Source organism: Acipenser ruthenus, chromosome 7 (genome assembly GCF_902713425.1).
Source record: "Acipenser ruthenus chromosome 7, fAciRut3.2 maternal haplotype, whole genome shotgun sequence".
NCBI classification, from domain to species: Eukaryota; Metazoa; Chordata; class Actinopteri; order Acipenseriformes; family Acipenseridae; genus Acipenser; species Acipenser ruthenus.
In genome coordinates, this window is record NC_081195.1 from 64735590 (window position 1) to 64752959 (window position 17370).

The 17370-nt window shown below is 38.0% G+C and overlaps 1 protein-coding gene across 5 annotated transcripts in view; it reads right to left on the reverse strand.

Annotated features, from left to right (window-relative positions):
* LOC117970982 (synaptotagmin-1) overlaps positions 1-17370 on the reverse strand; it is a 195341-nt gene that overhangs the window by 8766 nt on the left and 169205 nt on the right. For all 5 annotated transcript variants that reach the window (XM_059027600.1, XM_059027596.1, XM_059027597.1 and 2 more), the window contains one exon: positions 10289-10406. In XM_059027600.1, coding sequence (XP_058883583.1) covers positions 10289-10406 — 118 coding nt within the window. The remainder of the gene's footprint in view (positions 1-10288; positions 10407-17370) is intronic.

The window sequence follows — 17370 nt, forward strand, 5'->3', positions numbered from 1 at the left end:
ACAACAAGCTAGACGGAAGAGCACTTAAGAGACTGAAACCTGCTCCAAAAAAGCATAATATAATGCAGTAGTATTATTCAACCAGGCAAATACCTAAAATAGCTGACATTAACTGGTCATGTGGTCTAATGCAGTCTAAATTTCAACAGCATGGTGTGTATATATATATATATATATATATATATATATATATATATATATATATAGATAGATAGATAGATAGATAGATAGATAGATAGATAGATAGATAGATAGATAGAGGGATTTAAGGGTCTCTTCGGTATTGACTATTTTATAACAACTCAAACCTTATCTCTCAAACCACTGCCTACGTAAAAAAGAAACAAAGAAACTTTGGAGAAGAGCACATTGTGAAAACTATTAGGTTCCATACCTGAATTTAAAAATAAAATGGGAAGCTTAGCTGTTAAAGTATTGAACAGTATTTATTTAACAACCAGCAATTGCATTTGGCTCATGTATTGCTACAGATAGAAAGTCTTTCATCTTGCCAGGATGGCTTTCTCACTGCATTCCACAGGCTGAGAGCTACCGCCTGGAACTCCCACTGAACACTCTACTGTTACCTTATTAGGAATCAGACGCTGCTGCACTGTTTGTACTTTGTGCAGAGGCAATCAACTGGGAATGTCTGGACCTTCCAGCCAAACTTAGAGGAGTAAAAAAAAAACGCACTGTTATCATTGGCTGTTACTTTAATAACAACATGGTTTGTGTGTTTCAGATGATGTTGTTATCATTTAAGTTTTTGTTCCTTGAGGCAAGGAGTTGAAACATTGAAAAATGTATTTTCTTCTTTTAATAATAATGGTGCAAACATCGAACAGTAAAAATGAAGAATGCTGTATAGTAAAAACAAAATTTTGTTCTGTCCCTCAACAACAATGTAGTAGACCGTCAAAACAGGATAATGACATAGCTAAAAAATGTATAACACAGTAGTTCTTACTCCTTCTGGCTTTCCTAACGTATCTGTCCCCTAAACATCCTTGAGGAGACAAATTTACTGTACAAGTACAGGTTTACCTTACTTAATCATCTTCTTGTGTTACTTACACAGAATTTGAAATCCAAAATAGCACATGGAGATCCCAATGTGAATACATCTTTTCTGAAAATGAAAACACACTACAGATAAGCACAGGTATCCACTGACCCATAAAATGAGCACAGCTCTGATATCAAATTTTTGAAAAAACCTGAAATTTATTCGGCATTTCCAGGGATTGCCAATCCCATTAACACTGTAACACGACTCCTTGAGAGAGAGAGTCTGACAGCAGACATTTATCAAGCCTGAAGTTGTTGCTTCCACTTGAAATTTGCTGCTGGAAGAGTGATTTGTGACAGAACTACCAACTCCCACACAAGCGCTTCAGGCAACTCTTTACACAGAAGCTATCTCGCATCCCTATAAACCGCTTCAACTCCTGTGAAGGTTTTAAAAAAAAAATTGCATTGGGATTAGCAACAGCATCTGGATTAGTCCATAGTTTCTGCTGGTGTTCTCAGTTATAGAGATGTCACGCAGTACATTTTAGGTTATTTGCTCTCAAGTGCATTTGATACCATAACTGCTGTAGATTTGCTAGGTGGCACGTATTCTGCTTCCAGAAAAGTTGATAATGAATTTCTAATCTGATTATGGATTTTGCTGAGCCATGGCCATTGTCAAAAACAAGACAAATAGGGTGTGGGTTTAACACAGCATCCTCAAGGACTGTTTTAAGTGCGATATGGATTGTTCACTGTTTCGTGGATTTACTGGCCCTAGCTATTTTGGCAAATCAAATTACTCAAACAGCAGGGACGAGGCAAGGGTTTTACAGGTCACCCTCTTGTGATACTCCTGAAAATATTGTTGTGTTTTTTCAGGCTACCAGTACATTACTAAATTTAGCACATCAAACAGACCTCCCCCCACCCCGCCCCCCTCCCGAATTTATAACAGCTTTTATAAGTATATAATTTCTGATTCCTTCAACAGTATTTGCATTTTCGCCTTCTTAAACTAATCTGTCCTAATTGATTCTTGATTCTTTTACTTTATTAGCCTGATTCATAATTCATAAATATTTGTTTAGCCCAAATAATAGTCATCTGGCAATATAGATTTTCTATGTTTGCTTCCATGGTATTTAGCAGACAAGCCTGTTTAAAACATCAAATAAATTAAAGCAGTTCTATTTGTAAAACAGTAGCGTTCACTTGCTTGACAATAGAGGGCAACACCATGGAGTGTGTGAATAGATTTAAATAATTTGGCTTCATGTTTGACTTAATTAAAGTGCTAAGCACATACCGATTCACTAAGAACCTCATAGCTCAATTAGCTACCCTGAATTGTGCAAAATAAAGTCTTTCTCCAAATGGCAGAATCCAACAAATGTTAATTCCCTATCTGAACACTGAAGACACACTGAAGAGCAATCGTTGGAGTCCCAACTGGAGAAGGTCTGTAACAGAACCACCTGCTGTATTATTACCACCATATTTATGTTTTGATACAACACCTGATGGTCATTAAATAATGTATAATAATGTCCCTATTTTAAAACTATAACTAGCTTTATCAAAGGCTGAATCATGATTGTGGGACACTGCACATCTTTACATTTTAATGCACACTCTTTGTTCCACAGCCACTGTCTCCAAACCTACATTTACATTTATACATGTCTTAATATTATATTTAAATGATAAATTTAACAGGTACAATCACCCTGCTCCAATCTTGAATAGGAGTAAGGTACATATTCAGACATTTTGTCATGTTTTGCATCAGTATGAATAACATATTTAAAATGCCTAATCAGAAAACATTTTAAGTTTCTGCATGTAAATGAATGTTATCTGGAAGCTTTGCTGCTGTAGTACCATTGCAAGAGCTTTGTCATGTACACAGGACTGCACATCATTCACTTTTAAGAGGCAGATACAAAATCAATCATGTTTTTGTCTTGAGACTGATTTCAACATTCTATCAGCCAGTTCAAGATAATATCAAAGCAGTTAAGCATTCAGATGTTATAGAGGCATCATGTGCAGAATAACAAAACCAATGTATTGCGAAGAGAATAAAACGTGCCGGCAGTGTGTATCTCAGAAAGGTTTTACTTCTGGACGGTATTCTCTAATATGTGGTTTGTAAGTCTTTGTAATAGCATTTACCATCCATAACACCGTGTAACAATTTTTAATTTTTTTTTGGCTCCTGGGTAGTAAGTGTTATTTCCTAATTGCTTATGCCTCAGAAGTATAGAAAATGGCTATTATTCCCCACAAACTTTGCTTTTGTGACCAGGACAGTGATATTTTGAAATGTACCTATTTTCCAGAACATTCCAGCTAGATTCAGTGCTGAGTAAACTTGGAGTAACTTCTAGAACTTTCCAGTAATATAAATAGTAGTATAAATACAGGGGCCTTAAGCCCACCAGTTCAGTTTAGTTCCAGCTGCCTAAGTGGATACATATCTGCATTTTTCTGAGATGGCATCAAAAGGCTGCAAGCATCCGGTAGACGCATTTTGCTATGTCTGCGGCCAATTTATCAAGACAAGAGCGAAAAAGTACTCCGTGGAAGCATCTGCTAAGATGTGTGAGGCCTACAAGGCATATTTCGGCATGCCTGTCGGGGGTCAAGTCAAACCCTGGGCACCTCATTTCACCTGCGAGCACTGCAAAAAAACTCTGGAAGGTAAGATGGACAATTGCTCAGAATTTTATGTTATAAAATTTGTTAAAAATTTTTAAATTGTAAAAGTTTTTAATTTTAAAATGTTTTACAATTTTCAATGTTATTGAAAAAATATATCATATATGAAAAATGTTGTGAGAGGTCTACGGCTGGGAGGTCATAGGAGACTTCAAAATAGTGGCATTCCTGATGGGTCTCCAAGGCGGTTTTACCAAGTTTCCCTGCTATCTTTGCCTTTGGGACAGCAGGGACACCAAGGCGCACTACCACAGGCGGGACTGGCCACAGCGGACCGAGTTCTCTGTGGGGAGGAACAACGTCAAGTGGGAGCCACTGGTGGACCCCCGGAAGGTGCTGATGCCACCACTGCACATCAAATTGGGCCTTATGAAACAATTTGTCAGAGCTCTAGATAAGGAGTCGGCAGCCTTCAAGTACTTTCAAGACTTCTTCCCTAAGCTGTCTGAGGCAAAGGTCAAAGCCGATGTCTTCGTCGGACCACAGATAAAGAAGATCCTGGAGTGCAATGAATTCCCCAAGAAGCTCACTAGTAAGGAGAAAGCGGCTTGGAACAGCTTTGTCGCAGTGGTTCGGGGCTTCCTGGGCAATCACAAGGCCGAAAACTATGTGGAGCTGGTTGAGACTCTGGTGAAGAACTACGGCACAATGGGCTGTAGGATGTCCCTCAAAGTCCATATCCTTGATGCTCATCTTGATAAATTCCAGGAGAACATGGGAGCGTACTCGGAGGAGCAAGGCGAGCGCTTCCACCAGGATATACTGGACTTTGAACGCCGCTACCTAGGACAGTATAACGAGAACATGATGGGAGACTACATTTGGGAGCTGATTCGTGAAAGTGATTTACAGTATAATCATAAATCTCGAAAAACTACTCACTTCTAAATCTTTTGTAGTCATTTTTGTATTACTTTAGTATAAATACATGTTAATTTGGATTCATATGTTGTTTTTTTCTGACTTTATGTGAACGAAAAGACACAAATTCGCCCGTTTTCTCATTGGAAATAGGTAAATTTCAAAATATCACTGTCCTGGTCACAAAAGCAAAGTTTGTGGGGAATAATAGCCATTTCCTATACTTTTGAGGCATAAGCAATTAGGAAATAACACTTACTACCCAGGAACAACAATTGTGTTACATAGTGATAATCAGTCAATGTTGTGCGTAAACTGATTGCCGACCAGATGCATTTCACAGATTCATACAGTACCTGTATACAAGGTACAATAAGAACGTACACATTTGTTAAATTAGTAATTGAAAAATAATTTTTACATTACATTTGGATAAAGAAACAGATCTGCTTGGCTTGTTCTTGTATAAACAATTCAGCACTAAAATAAAAATGTTTTTTAAAGAAATACATTTAAATCCTCCTTCAATTCTGTAGGCATTTGATCTTTTCTTGGTTTTCATCCAATGTGTTCTGCTTTGCATTAGATTAATTTTTATTTATCTACTTGAAAATTCATCTTCCTATTTAGAATATATATATATATATATATATATATATATATATATATATATATATATATATATATATATATATATATATATATACGCAAAGGTTCTAATCCAATTACTTTTAACACAATGTGCAAACATTGTAGTGCTGTTTTTACATGCTTGAAATAAAACAGCATGAAATGTTCTTTAAAATGAAAACAAACACGAAATCTAAACTAGCACTGTGCTTTCAAAGCCCTGTTTCTATTTGGTTAACATTAATTGCTACAGCGTGTTAGTCACTGCAGAATGCCAATTTCCTCAGCATGTTTTTTTTTTTCCAGGCCTTTTTTATTATTTAAAAATCCCCATCGAGCAAATGTGTCTTCTGTTTAAAGGGTCCATAGAGACATACTGTATGCATCCAAACACCAGATAATAAAGATAATAATGCCATGATTTCAGCACAATTGTCCTCTTAATGGTGCTGCTGGTCGACCTAATTTGATCAGATAATGTATTCCAGAAGCTGTGAGGCAGTTGTTAATTAACAAAATTAGATGTATCTGGCAGCTGGATCCTTGGAAAGAAGGTCTTAATGTATAAATGTATCTTAATGTACAGTAAGCTGTCAAGTGAAGCCAGGGCAATGCTGCAGAGTTTTGATATAGTTGTGAATAAGCACTTCTTTGTATTGTGTCTGTGCGGAACCTTAGCATTGTTAAATTATATATAGAAAGGAAGTGCAACTGTTATGTCAGTGTTTCCTAGTCAGACGACATTAATCACTAGGATGGGCCGCTTACTCACACAGCCCCCAGGCTTTGAGATAACTGCATCAACAATTCTACCACTAACAGAGACAGTAACAGCCCCAGAATCTTCAATTAGCTTCAAAGTATTTTTCTTCTTTTCTGTCACTGGTGCTAAAACGTGTACACAGCATAATGCTCTTACTTTAATTTCCAGTTTCATGTTCCTTTGCGGGCTCTGTTATCATACTCCCCCTAAAACAGACTTGCCTACACATACAAAAATCAACCTTTCCTGCGAACCCAGACAGTGTCTTTATATTGTCAAAGGGAACAAAGAACAGTAGGGGTTTATTAATAATGCAGGAGATATATGCAACGTGTAATACGCTAACCACGTCAGGTGTATTGCACTGCCCCAGCTCCTCAATAGCCATCAGTGAATTCATTCAACCTGTTTATTGCAACCAGCCCTGTTCTCTATCTCTGCAATTTTGTATCTGTGGTGAGACATGTTTACAACTTTTGTGCATTCAACTACTTTCATACTGTAGGAGAGAATTAAATGGTACATTAGGACCTTTTTATTTTATTGTGTTACATGTTCCAATGTGTTGCTACACTTGTTTACGTAAGGTGTGTGTATTGTTTTATTTTTATTTTATTATTTTTTTACATTTTGACCACTTTTTTAAACTTTTAAATTGCATTCCTTGCCTCAAGATGGCTTCAATTAAACAACACACACACCTTACGTAAACAGTTGCAGCAACTCATGGGAACATGTAACACAATAAAATAAAAAGGTCCTTATGTACCCTTTAAGATGCATCATCTTGTTTTCTGCTATTTCTTTAATCTATATTGGGCCAGCACAGGGGCAATATGGTCAGTATTGGAATTTAACAATGGCCCCTGAAATTGTGCCTGTGAATATTATGGCTGATATTTCCCATTTATTAATGGCAATGGGATTTGCATAATGTCACTGGTGGTAACATTTTGTAACTGGTTTATTCAATAGGGATTTTAACTTAGCAAACAGTGCCACCATGTGGAACCTTAAAAGCTCTTAAAGGGAATGCCAAATCTGTCTCTAGTTTAATGTACAGCTATGGCCAAAAGTTTTGCATCATCTGGAATTTTAGGACTGAGACATACTTTAAAAAAAAAAAAAAAAAAAAAAAAAAAAAAAACGATATGAACATAATTTAACATCATGTTATCTTAAGAAACTAGAAAATGACATTGCAAAAGGTATACCGGTAGCCATAATAGTAGGCCAGTAATACATGTTAGATTTCAAAATGTCACATTTTTCAATTTTATAAAGTATATAAACATTAACATTATTCAGCAGGTTTCATTTGACTTTATAAAGCAAAATTAGTTCATGCAAAACCTTTGTCCATAGCTGTATATTTAAAAAGAGTGCACCTCCATCAGCACCATGCTGTGTAGTTGTTTCCTAAGGAACATTAGGCTTGTAGACTACAATTGTTTTGGAATCATATGGCACAGTCTTAGACACAATATATGAAGAATAAGTCGGGCTCCAGTGTAAATACCATGGGGTGTTTTTAAAATGCAGTTTCTCTAAACAGATCGAGATATTTACCATCTGGAATAAATAATTACAGCATTTAAAAGCCTCCCGGTCCAAAGGAAGGCTCTATCGAAAACAATCATCATTATCTTCATACATGGATAATCACGGCAACAAGTGGCCGTTCCGTTGCAATTAAAACACTCAGTGTAATTCAGAAATAAATGCTAGAAATCTCTATAATTGACATATTGTGTGGTAATTAAAGTGCGGTTACACTGTATTGCTTATTATTTGGTCTTCGTAATTCACAGACTGTGATTTTGAATTGTTACCGTAACAAGTAAACCAATATTATACACTTAGTGTATATACATCTATATAACTACCGAACCCTTCCTCACACCTCCTATGGATTGCTGCAAATCCACAGCAATCATAAACAGAAACATGATGAGCATCCTGCTCAATCTACTAATCTGTGCCCTCCTCTTCTCCGTGGTCTACTCTGCCTTTCACTATGTCAAAACTTTTTTTTCCTGGCACAGTGTGTGTGGGTGAATATGTTGTTCACAGACAGAGCAGCCAGCGTGCTCCATTCTGACAAAGTGTGTATTGCTTTAGCTTGGTTGGTACTGTAAGTATACTTTGGTGTAAAACATGAACGTTGTACACTGCAGCCCAAACTGGAATTCCATGACCAGTGCTCTCGTGCCTGTGCACTTCCTTTATTGACATTTATATTGTTAGATTAAAAATACATTTTTATCAGTCTAAGGACTGCACATTTGACAAATTACTAGCCAAATATGTATTGGTTTTTCACAGGACAGGAGCTACGTGGAGGATGAACCTCTGGAATTGAATTAGGACAGAAGTACTTTGTGACTTAGAAAAGAGAAAGCAAGGATTACTTCCCCCAAGGGGAACCTAGAGTGGGCAGAGAATCCGGAATTGAAATGGGAGAAGTGCTTTGTGAGAGGGTTTCCCCTTGGCTCGCGGAGAGCTGCCCTCGCGGAGGTGAGACCAAACCGATCGGCCTCCAAGGCTGGGAAGCAAATGTTACTTTACCCCAGGGGGAACCTAGAATGGGCAGAGAATGGGAAAACAAAAGAGAATTATGATAGATTTAACCAGGGGTCCCCTCTGGTTCCCCTCTGAAGAACCTTGGCCGGGCATCTAAGGTTGGGAAGTGAGTTTCACTTGCCTCCAAAAGAGGACCACTGGCTCCCCGCAACTGCGCCACCAATGCAAAGGAAATAATTAGAGTTTAATAGATATATATATATCTAATAGGTGCGGCTGCAATGGCTGAAGTGGGGGAAGGGAGATCTGCTGGTTCTAAGCGAGTAATCCTGTTATCAAGCACGCCCAGGTGGTCAGTGACTGAAGAAATGGTGGAATTGAGGGGCTGAATATATATATATATCACGTGGCAATCATTCAAGTTTGAAATCAATTTAAATAGTCCCCAAGCTGGATTCAAATCATAGTTGTGAGGTGTAACCCAACCTTTTTGTGTCATTGAATCTTCAATCATCCTAGGCATATTTTCTAAAATTGCATGCATTTAGATTTTTTTTCTTCTAATTAATTGAGATAATAAGAAAATATGTTACAGAGAATGGTTGATATACATCATATCACAAGTCCCTAGGGATCCCTACATTTTTCTTCCCCGCTCTCTGATTGAATGCAAGCAGCATGAGACTGCAAGAAGATGTATTCTACCAGCAGCAGCCAGTGACACCCGGAGACACAGAGGTCACGACTCCATAACCATGCCAGCTGGTAACAGATTGGAAATGTTTACCGCTTTGCAGGCAAACCCTCAGCACATTCCCAACATCAGTAAATAAAGCAATCTAAAACCGTTTATTGAGAGATCTCTGTTTTGGTATGTGTTTGTGTGGTAGTGATGTTCATTGTAGGTAATATAAGCTGATGTTCAGGGTTCGGACGAGTTCCAGTGCTGCCATTTTCCAGTTTCCTATTAGATCTCACCTCTCCCACTGGAACTAATGGCTGCATTCTTCAACCACCACAGCTCCAAGAGGTTAAAATGGCAAGACAGTAGAAGTGGAAAAGTGGAGCTTACTCTGTCAGGTTTGCTCTAGGGACCGGAGAGTTTAAGGTGTACTCTGACCTTGAATAAATCCTATTCAGCACTCTTTGTCATCCTACACAGACATCAGTGATTATCACTTTTTGTACTGCACAGTTATATTCCCATACACATGCACAATATATGCACATCCCTCTTCAACAGGTATTTGGAAACACAGTGAGTAGGTTACGTATACATAAATGGCATTCACACCCACGGAAATCCTCCATATATTATACCAACACATTCACAGCACTGGATTACATCGTCAGCCCAAGGCAGACAACACTTAAAGCAACGAGATGGAAATGCATTCTTATAATCAAGCGCTGAATCTTAAAAAATAAGTCTCAAGAGGCAAATGCTCAGTATATTTCAACATGTATATGTAAATGACTTAAAGCGGTCTGAAACTGAGCAATGACGTTTATTTAAATTTTCATCTGCGGACCATTACAACCACAATCACTATATATAATGAAGGTTTTCCTTCTGAGACCGCGGTTCATCAAGAGTCACTGCTGGCCACTATTTATTTTCAAAATGAGCTCCTGTGATTTGGAAGACTGAGTGCTGAAACCCATACTTATCTCTGTGTGCCAGATGAGACTGGATTACAGTGTGGCTGTAGTGGCATCCCCATGTGTGATAGTTTAGATTGCTTCTCTCTGAGACCCCCTATCATGCCTCACCTGATAAGCCACCCACATCCATCTTCTTCAGGTTCTTTGCTTCCAGAATGACAACAGTCAGTTTACCGGCAGTAGGCACATAGCGGAGAGAGCAGCAAATGTCGCCCAGCTTCTCCTGCTGTCAAACAAAGAAATGGGAAACAAATGTTAACTTTGTGTAGGGATGCACAGAGAAATGCATGATACAATCCAAAACCCTTTTCTGACCCACACAAGCTGACTGTAGTTTGGACAACACTTCATTTATCCCTCAGAAGAACTGGCAGAAAAAATCCAACCATGAGTTTGCTCATCTGAATTTCTGATTTCCACAATTGGCATTCACCACAACTAAAGTAGTTTTAGCTCACTGTTTTCATCTCTCAAAGTGGTACAGTAGCAAAAAACTGAGTACTGTAAAGTACTGTATTACCAGACTTTACTCACTAGCTACTGTATACAGTCTTTGTAAAGATATTGAGCAAGGTGTTTCTGTGGTAACTGAATGCCTGAAAAAAAAAAAAAAAAAAAATGAAAATCATTGCACATTTACAATATTCTTGCTTGTACAGCATATGGTTAAGTATGGTTACTGTAAATAACATGTTTTACTATATCACTTGCTAAAGTCATGTTAATTTAACTAGGAAAGCCACTTTGAGATGTAACACATAGTCTCCAGTAATCGGTATGTACACCCTCTGCCTCTGAAGGTGATCTAAAAACTTTGCTTTCCTTCGCCTTGGGGCTTTTTTCCCTTCCCAATTACTGAACAAGTTGAACCTCAATGCAAAGATTGTGAAACCCATCACACTCTCATCATGTGTTTAGGTTCCTTGACAGGATGCACAGCTGTAACCTGTAACCGAACAGATAGACTATTTAGCATGATGAGCCACGTGTGCCAATGTTCTGCTGAACCATGCTTTCCCTTGCAACAGTAAGTCTTCTGATAGCTGCACATTAACAATGAAGCTGAGAAAATGCATAATCCTGTTTTGACGCTCTTACAACTTCTCCCATCAGACTGCCTTGTTTACCGAATATGTCTTACTGTCTTTCATAAGTTGCAAAAGAAAATACACCAGGGTTGCAGCAAAAATGTAATTGTGATATACTGTACTGTATGGCTGGAAGTGCAGGTTCTGTAGTGTTGTTGTTTTATTTATTTATAGTTCTAGTTATATCAAATATCATATATATTGCAACATATATGTTTAGACAAAACATAAGAGTCATACTAGTTTTAGCAGTTACAAGATAATTGATCAATATTACCTGAACTGGGAGAACCCTTTTCAGACGGAGATGTCAATAGTCTGGGGAACACAATGCATTGCCCAAACTCTTTAGTTTATATAGGAACAGCTCTATGGCATTACATCACTCCTGGTAGCTATGCATTTTAACATACAGTTTAGTTTCATTCCTAATATGTATAAAATGACTACGTCATGCCACATATGAGACCATTCTCTTCATCCCTCTTGGCCGCATACTAATTTCCTCATAAAGTTAAATTCAATTAACTAATAACAGGAAATTCTCTTCTCTACAATTCCATAACTCACTTCCTTTTACACATACTCTGACCTCCTTATTATTATCTCTTTTTATGTCTCTAAAGTTTTGCACAGCTGGATTACAACATGCTTAACTCTGAGCTTGCTTTAAGGTTCACAGTACAAAGACAGTATACAGTACAGTTCCACCAAATATCCCCAGGTTCTGATATTATAACCTTGTGGTAAAGAAAGCCAGCAATAGTTTTGCTCACAATTGGATAAAAGTCATTAGCTTGATATGTGCGTACATAAAAACAGACGCTGCCCAACTTGCAGTATATTTTGTGCTAGAAAATGTCCTTAGCATGCTGGATAAGTGGTTCTCTACATACAGTGCCTATAGAAAGTCTACACCCCTTTCAAAATGTTCACCTTTTGATGCCTTATAGCCTGGAATTAAAATGCATTAAAATATATTTTTTTCACTGATCTACACATCCTACCCCACTACTTCCATGTGAAAAGAATATTCTAGAAATTTGTAGAAAATTAATAAAAAACAAAAACTGAAATAGCTTGGTTGGATAAGTGTCCAACCCCCTTGTAATAGCAATCCTAAATTAGCTCAGGTGTAACCAATCGCCTTCAAAATCACACACCAAGTTAAGTGGCCTCCACCGGTGTTAAATTTTAGTGATTCACATAATTTGAGGATAAATTCAGCAGTTCCATGAGCACCAAGGAGCTTTCAAAAGAACTCTGGGACAAAGTTGTTGAAAGGCACATATCAGGGGATGGGTATAAAAAAATATCAAAGGCCTTGAATATCCCTTGGAGCATGGTTAAGACGATTATTAAGAAATGGAAGGTGTATGGCACCACCAAGACCCTGCCTAGATCAGGCCGTCCCTCCAAATTGGATGACCAAGCAAGAAGGAGACTGATCAGAGAGGCTACCAAGAGGTCAATGGCAACTTTGCAAGAGCTACAGACTTTTATGGCCAAGACTGGTCAAAGTGTGCATGTGACAACAATATCCCAAGCACTCCACAAATCTGGCCTGTATTTTACTCAAGAAAGACCACCTTAAATCCCGTTTGAAGTATGAAAAAAACACTCACGAGATTCTGTAGCCATGTGGCAAAAAGTTTTGTGGTCTGACGAAACTGAAATGAAACTTTTTGGCCTAAATTCAAAGCGTTATGTTTGGCACAAACCCAACACAGTGCATCACCCAAAGAACACCATCCCTACTGTGAAGCATGGTGGTGGGGCACTTGCTAGGATAGAAAGGAACATGAATGGAGCAAAGTACAGAAAAGTCCTTGAAGAAAACCTGCCGCCCTCTGCAAGAAAGCTGAAACTGGAACGGAAGTTCACCTTTCAGCATGACAAAGACCCAAAGCACACAGCCAAATCTACACTGGAGTGGCTAAGGAACAAAGAGGTAAATGTCCTTGAGTTGCCCAGTCAGAGCCCCGACCTAAATCCAATCGAAAATTTGTGGCATGACTTGAAGATTGCTGTCCATCAATGCTCCCCAAGGAACTTGACAGAGCTTGAACAGTTTTGTAAAGAAGAATGGTCAAATATTGCCAAATCTAGGTGTGCAAAGTTGGTAAAGACCTATCCCAACACCAAGTATTAACTCAGATGGGTGGAGACTTATACAATTATGATCTTTCAGTTTTGTATTTTTAATATATAATCTTTTTTCAATAAAAACTTTTTTCCTCTTAACAGTGTGGAGTATGGTGTGTAGATAAGTGGAAAAAAATCCTCATTTAAATGCATGAAACTCTGAGGCACTGACACAACAAAATGTGAAAAAGTTCAAGGGGGTGTAGACTTTCTATAGGCACTGTGTATGTAAAACTTAAAAGCGTAGATATATAGGTGAATACAATCCCATGCTGTGGTCTGCACCATAACATCCTTTATCCTTCAATACATTTTGAGACAAAATGATGCTGTTGCTGAAATGTACCATCTTTGCTTTGAAACAAGCCATTTCCAATACACATTGCCCATCAGTGTTCCCATTTGAGGCTGCTGAAAGCTTAATGAGTCCCTACCAGCTCATAATGGTAATAGACCGGATCTTTCTAAGGAACGCTGTGAAACAGCAGAAACCTCTCCAGTCCCAGAGTCTGGCTGACTGTGGTAACCCAACTAATTACTTGTCATACTGAAAACTGGCTACATTAGCCCACGCCCACCAGGATTCAAAGTCTAACCAGTGAGCAGAGACACAGCTATACTTGCAGCCAGAGTGGATTTCACACACACACACACACACACACAAACATGCACACACACACAAAACACACACACACACACAAACACACACACACACACAAACACGCACGCACGCACACACACACGCACACAAACACACATACACACACACGCACACACACATGCACACAAACATGCACGCACACACACATGCACACAAACACGCACACGCACACACACACACAAACAAACACACACGCACGCACACACACACACGCACACAAACACACACGCACACACGCTCACACACACACACAGACACACACACAGACACACACACATACAAGTACTGTGTCCCTGTTGTGCTAGAAGACATTCTGAGAAGAATGGTTAAGAGAAACATGATATTTAAGGTATGAGTCATAGCTACGAAATTGGAATTATGCAAATAAATAGATACATATAGAAAACCTGTTTAACAACCAGTTGCAGATTGAATTGAAGACTGCAGATGGAACTAGAGACGGCCCACGTTTGAAACTCAAACAAGATGAAATTGAGTTTCACAGACTGATTGAATGGTGCTGATGGAAACATGGAACAGTCAAAAAGTTCTAAGGATGCAATTTATACAATGCATGGGGTATGAACCTTTGATCTCCAAATGTTCCTAAAACCGAAAATTAATTTAATTTGAACCCCTTGTGACATTCACTTTGAAAATATTGATTATTCAGTCAAAACATTTTCAGGATGACAGGTTATTAAGAAGTGACCTAGAAATAACCATTTTCCAAATCACTTGGAGATGAAAGTTTAAGAATGTACAGTGCAGATTGATGCGCATCTTATCCATTAGACGTGTTCCATGAAGAATACATTTTGGTTTCACAGCGTTGTTGTAACCTACCCTAGCTCCATTTACATGGCAGGATGTAACAGTAGAGGCTCATGATAGACACAACTTAAAAGGCAATGGAAGCGAATGATACAAAATTAATCTATGAAACAAGTGAAACACCAAAGACCTAAAATAAAGATGAACAAAGCCATGAATTCTTGGAAATGGTACAACCAATCCTGCCTCCGAAAGAGACTAGTCAGAAGTACTGAGTTTATAAAAACTTCATCACCTCAAAGTAACACGGTGCTAAACAGGTATGCTTTCCCCCCCATGCATACTTTAGTAACAGTAGCACAGCAGTGTTTTGTCAAAACAATGAATTACACAATTCATCTGCTCATAGCAACAGGTGCTATACAATTCTGGCCGCCTGGTACAGCGTCTCACATGTAAATGGTACATTCCTACAGCTAGTGTTACAGCTGAATTGGCTTCACACCTAACTGAACTAGAACACTACCCAATACAAATTTTTTAATACATTTAGTAAACCAGCTACATTTGAGAAATAATTTATAGATACAAGCTAACACTGAGTTAAAGTGTTGGAAGGTATCTGGTTCAGACTCACTTCTAAAACTTTACAGGCACTGTGCCCATTGATTCATTTAACTCACAAGGTTTCTTAGGCCAATCTGACATCTGGATAATAACCAAGCTTCCTTTGCAATCAGTAACTACAGTAATACCTGGCTTCACCTGAGTCAGAGTGGTCAGAGTGAAAATGAAATAGCCTACTGTGTAGTAAAATTATGAGGGGCAACTGTCTTTAAAGAACATGCAGTATCTATTCTGTCTTCTGGACAACATATTGATCTGTGCGTCTGTGCAAATCAAATTGCCTCTTAACTGTTGCTATTGCTGAAACAAAGAAACCATCAATGTAGCCAGATGGGACTTTTATTGAGATACAAACAAATTGTCATATTTTACTTCAGTCTTTAATTACTACCATTTCTTGAAATGTGGACTTTACTTTATATGAGACTTAATACAAAGTTAAGTGAGCATTGTAGAAATATTCTTTAACAACAGTTGAGGGTTGGCCAGTGACATTTTTTAATTCAAATATGGAGGTTATTGACTTTATATAGATATTTCCTAATGGAATACGTTATGTTTTATGTCATACAATCATGACTTGCACTGGTGGTTTTATAAAACAATGTGCTCACGAACTGGAGCCCACTACAGTTATATTTTTTTCTGAATGTTATTAATATCGACCTTGGCCCAACTCTAATACAAGTTAGAACAATGACAATGGAATAAAACAGCCCTTTATCTTGAATTCATATATGTATGAAGCCTTTGACTTCGGGCAATATAGTCCCTGTCAGTCAGTATTGCTCTCCCATGGGGGCAATACTTTTTTGATATGTGGCAGGGCAAAGGCCATATTTGCCATTTATATATATATGCAAGGTATAAACCACGACGGGCCGTGAGGTTCCCATGATATATACCACTCCTGGGGTGCCTTTAAACACCCCAGGAGTGGTATATATATCATCGGAAACCGCACGGCCCGAAGTGGTTTATACCGCTTATAACACGGCTACCTGTCATTTGTGGGAAGAAAAATAATTAAAATAATTAAAATACATTTAAATTAAGACAAAACCAGAAACTTTTATTGTGTATACATCTGCAGTGTAATATAGTCCCAAATTTAATTTAATTTAATTCCTTATTCACTTAATAAAAATAAATTGCACATGTTCGTTTATTGTGAATTTCTTCTTGCACTGGCATAAAATTCCCTTAATGTTGTTGAGATTTTTTGGACATATTTCCATAAAATGAATGTCCATATTTTTTTCTTTCAGTACATTTACCAGCCCATGCTGTAGTTTTTTTTTTTCTTTCTATTTAATTGAGCTGTTCCTCATCCACTGTTATGTGTCTGCTCTTGCTGGTGCACTTAGTTTATTTGTTTATCTTTTTCAGATGGACTGCTGTCTTTACTCAGAAAGTTGGTGTTGTACCAGTTATGTGGAGTTTCAACCCCAAATATATTAAAGGAAATAGGTGAAATGCCACTCATTTTTGGCTGTGGTTTTATTTTCAGTGTGATTTATTCAGTGTGAAGCGGCTCATTAGTATGCAAGCTGTGCTATACGCTATATATACGCGCGGTCATGTGATGCTGTTTAACCAATCAGAGGTTGTTATTTTTCCAAGCCGTGTTATATATATATATATATATATATATATGACAGATGTGCCCCAGGCCATGTTCGAGGACAGCGTGAACTTTTCCACATCAGAGTATTTGCTGTGTGCAATTTGTAGTCGTTGAAGCGTGTCTCTGTTGTCAAGTTTTGCTGTCAACTGTGTTGAAGCCACTTAAAAGGGTATACCCAACTGAAAATCTATATCGGGCTCAGTTTACTGAGAGTTAGCCACACAGGTAGCCATGCTAGGTTGGCATCTTTATAGGATGTTAAGCAAAT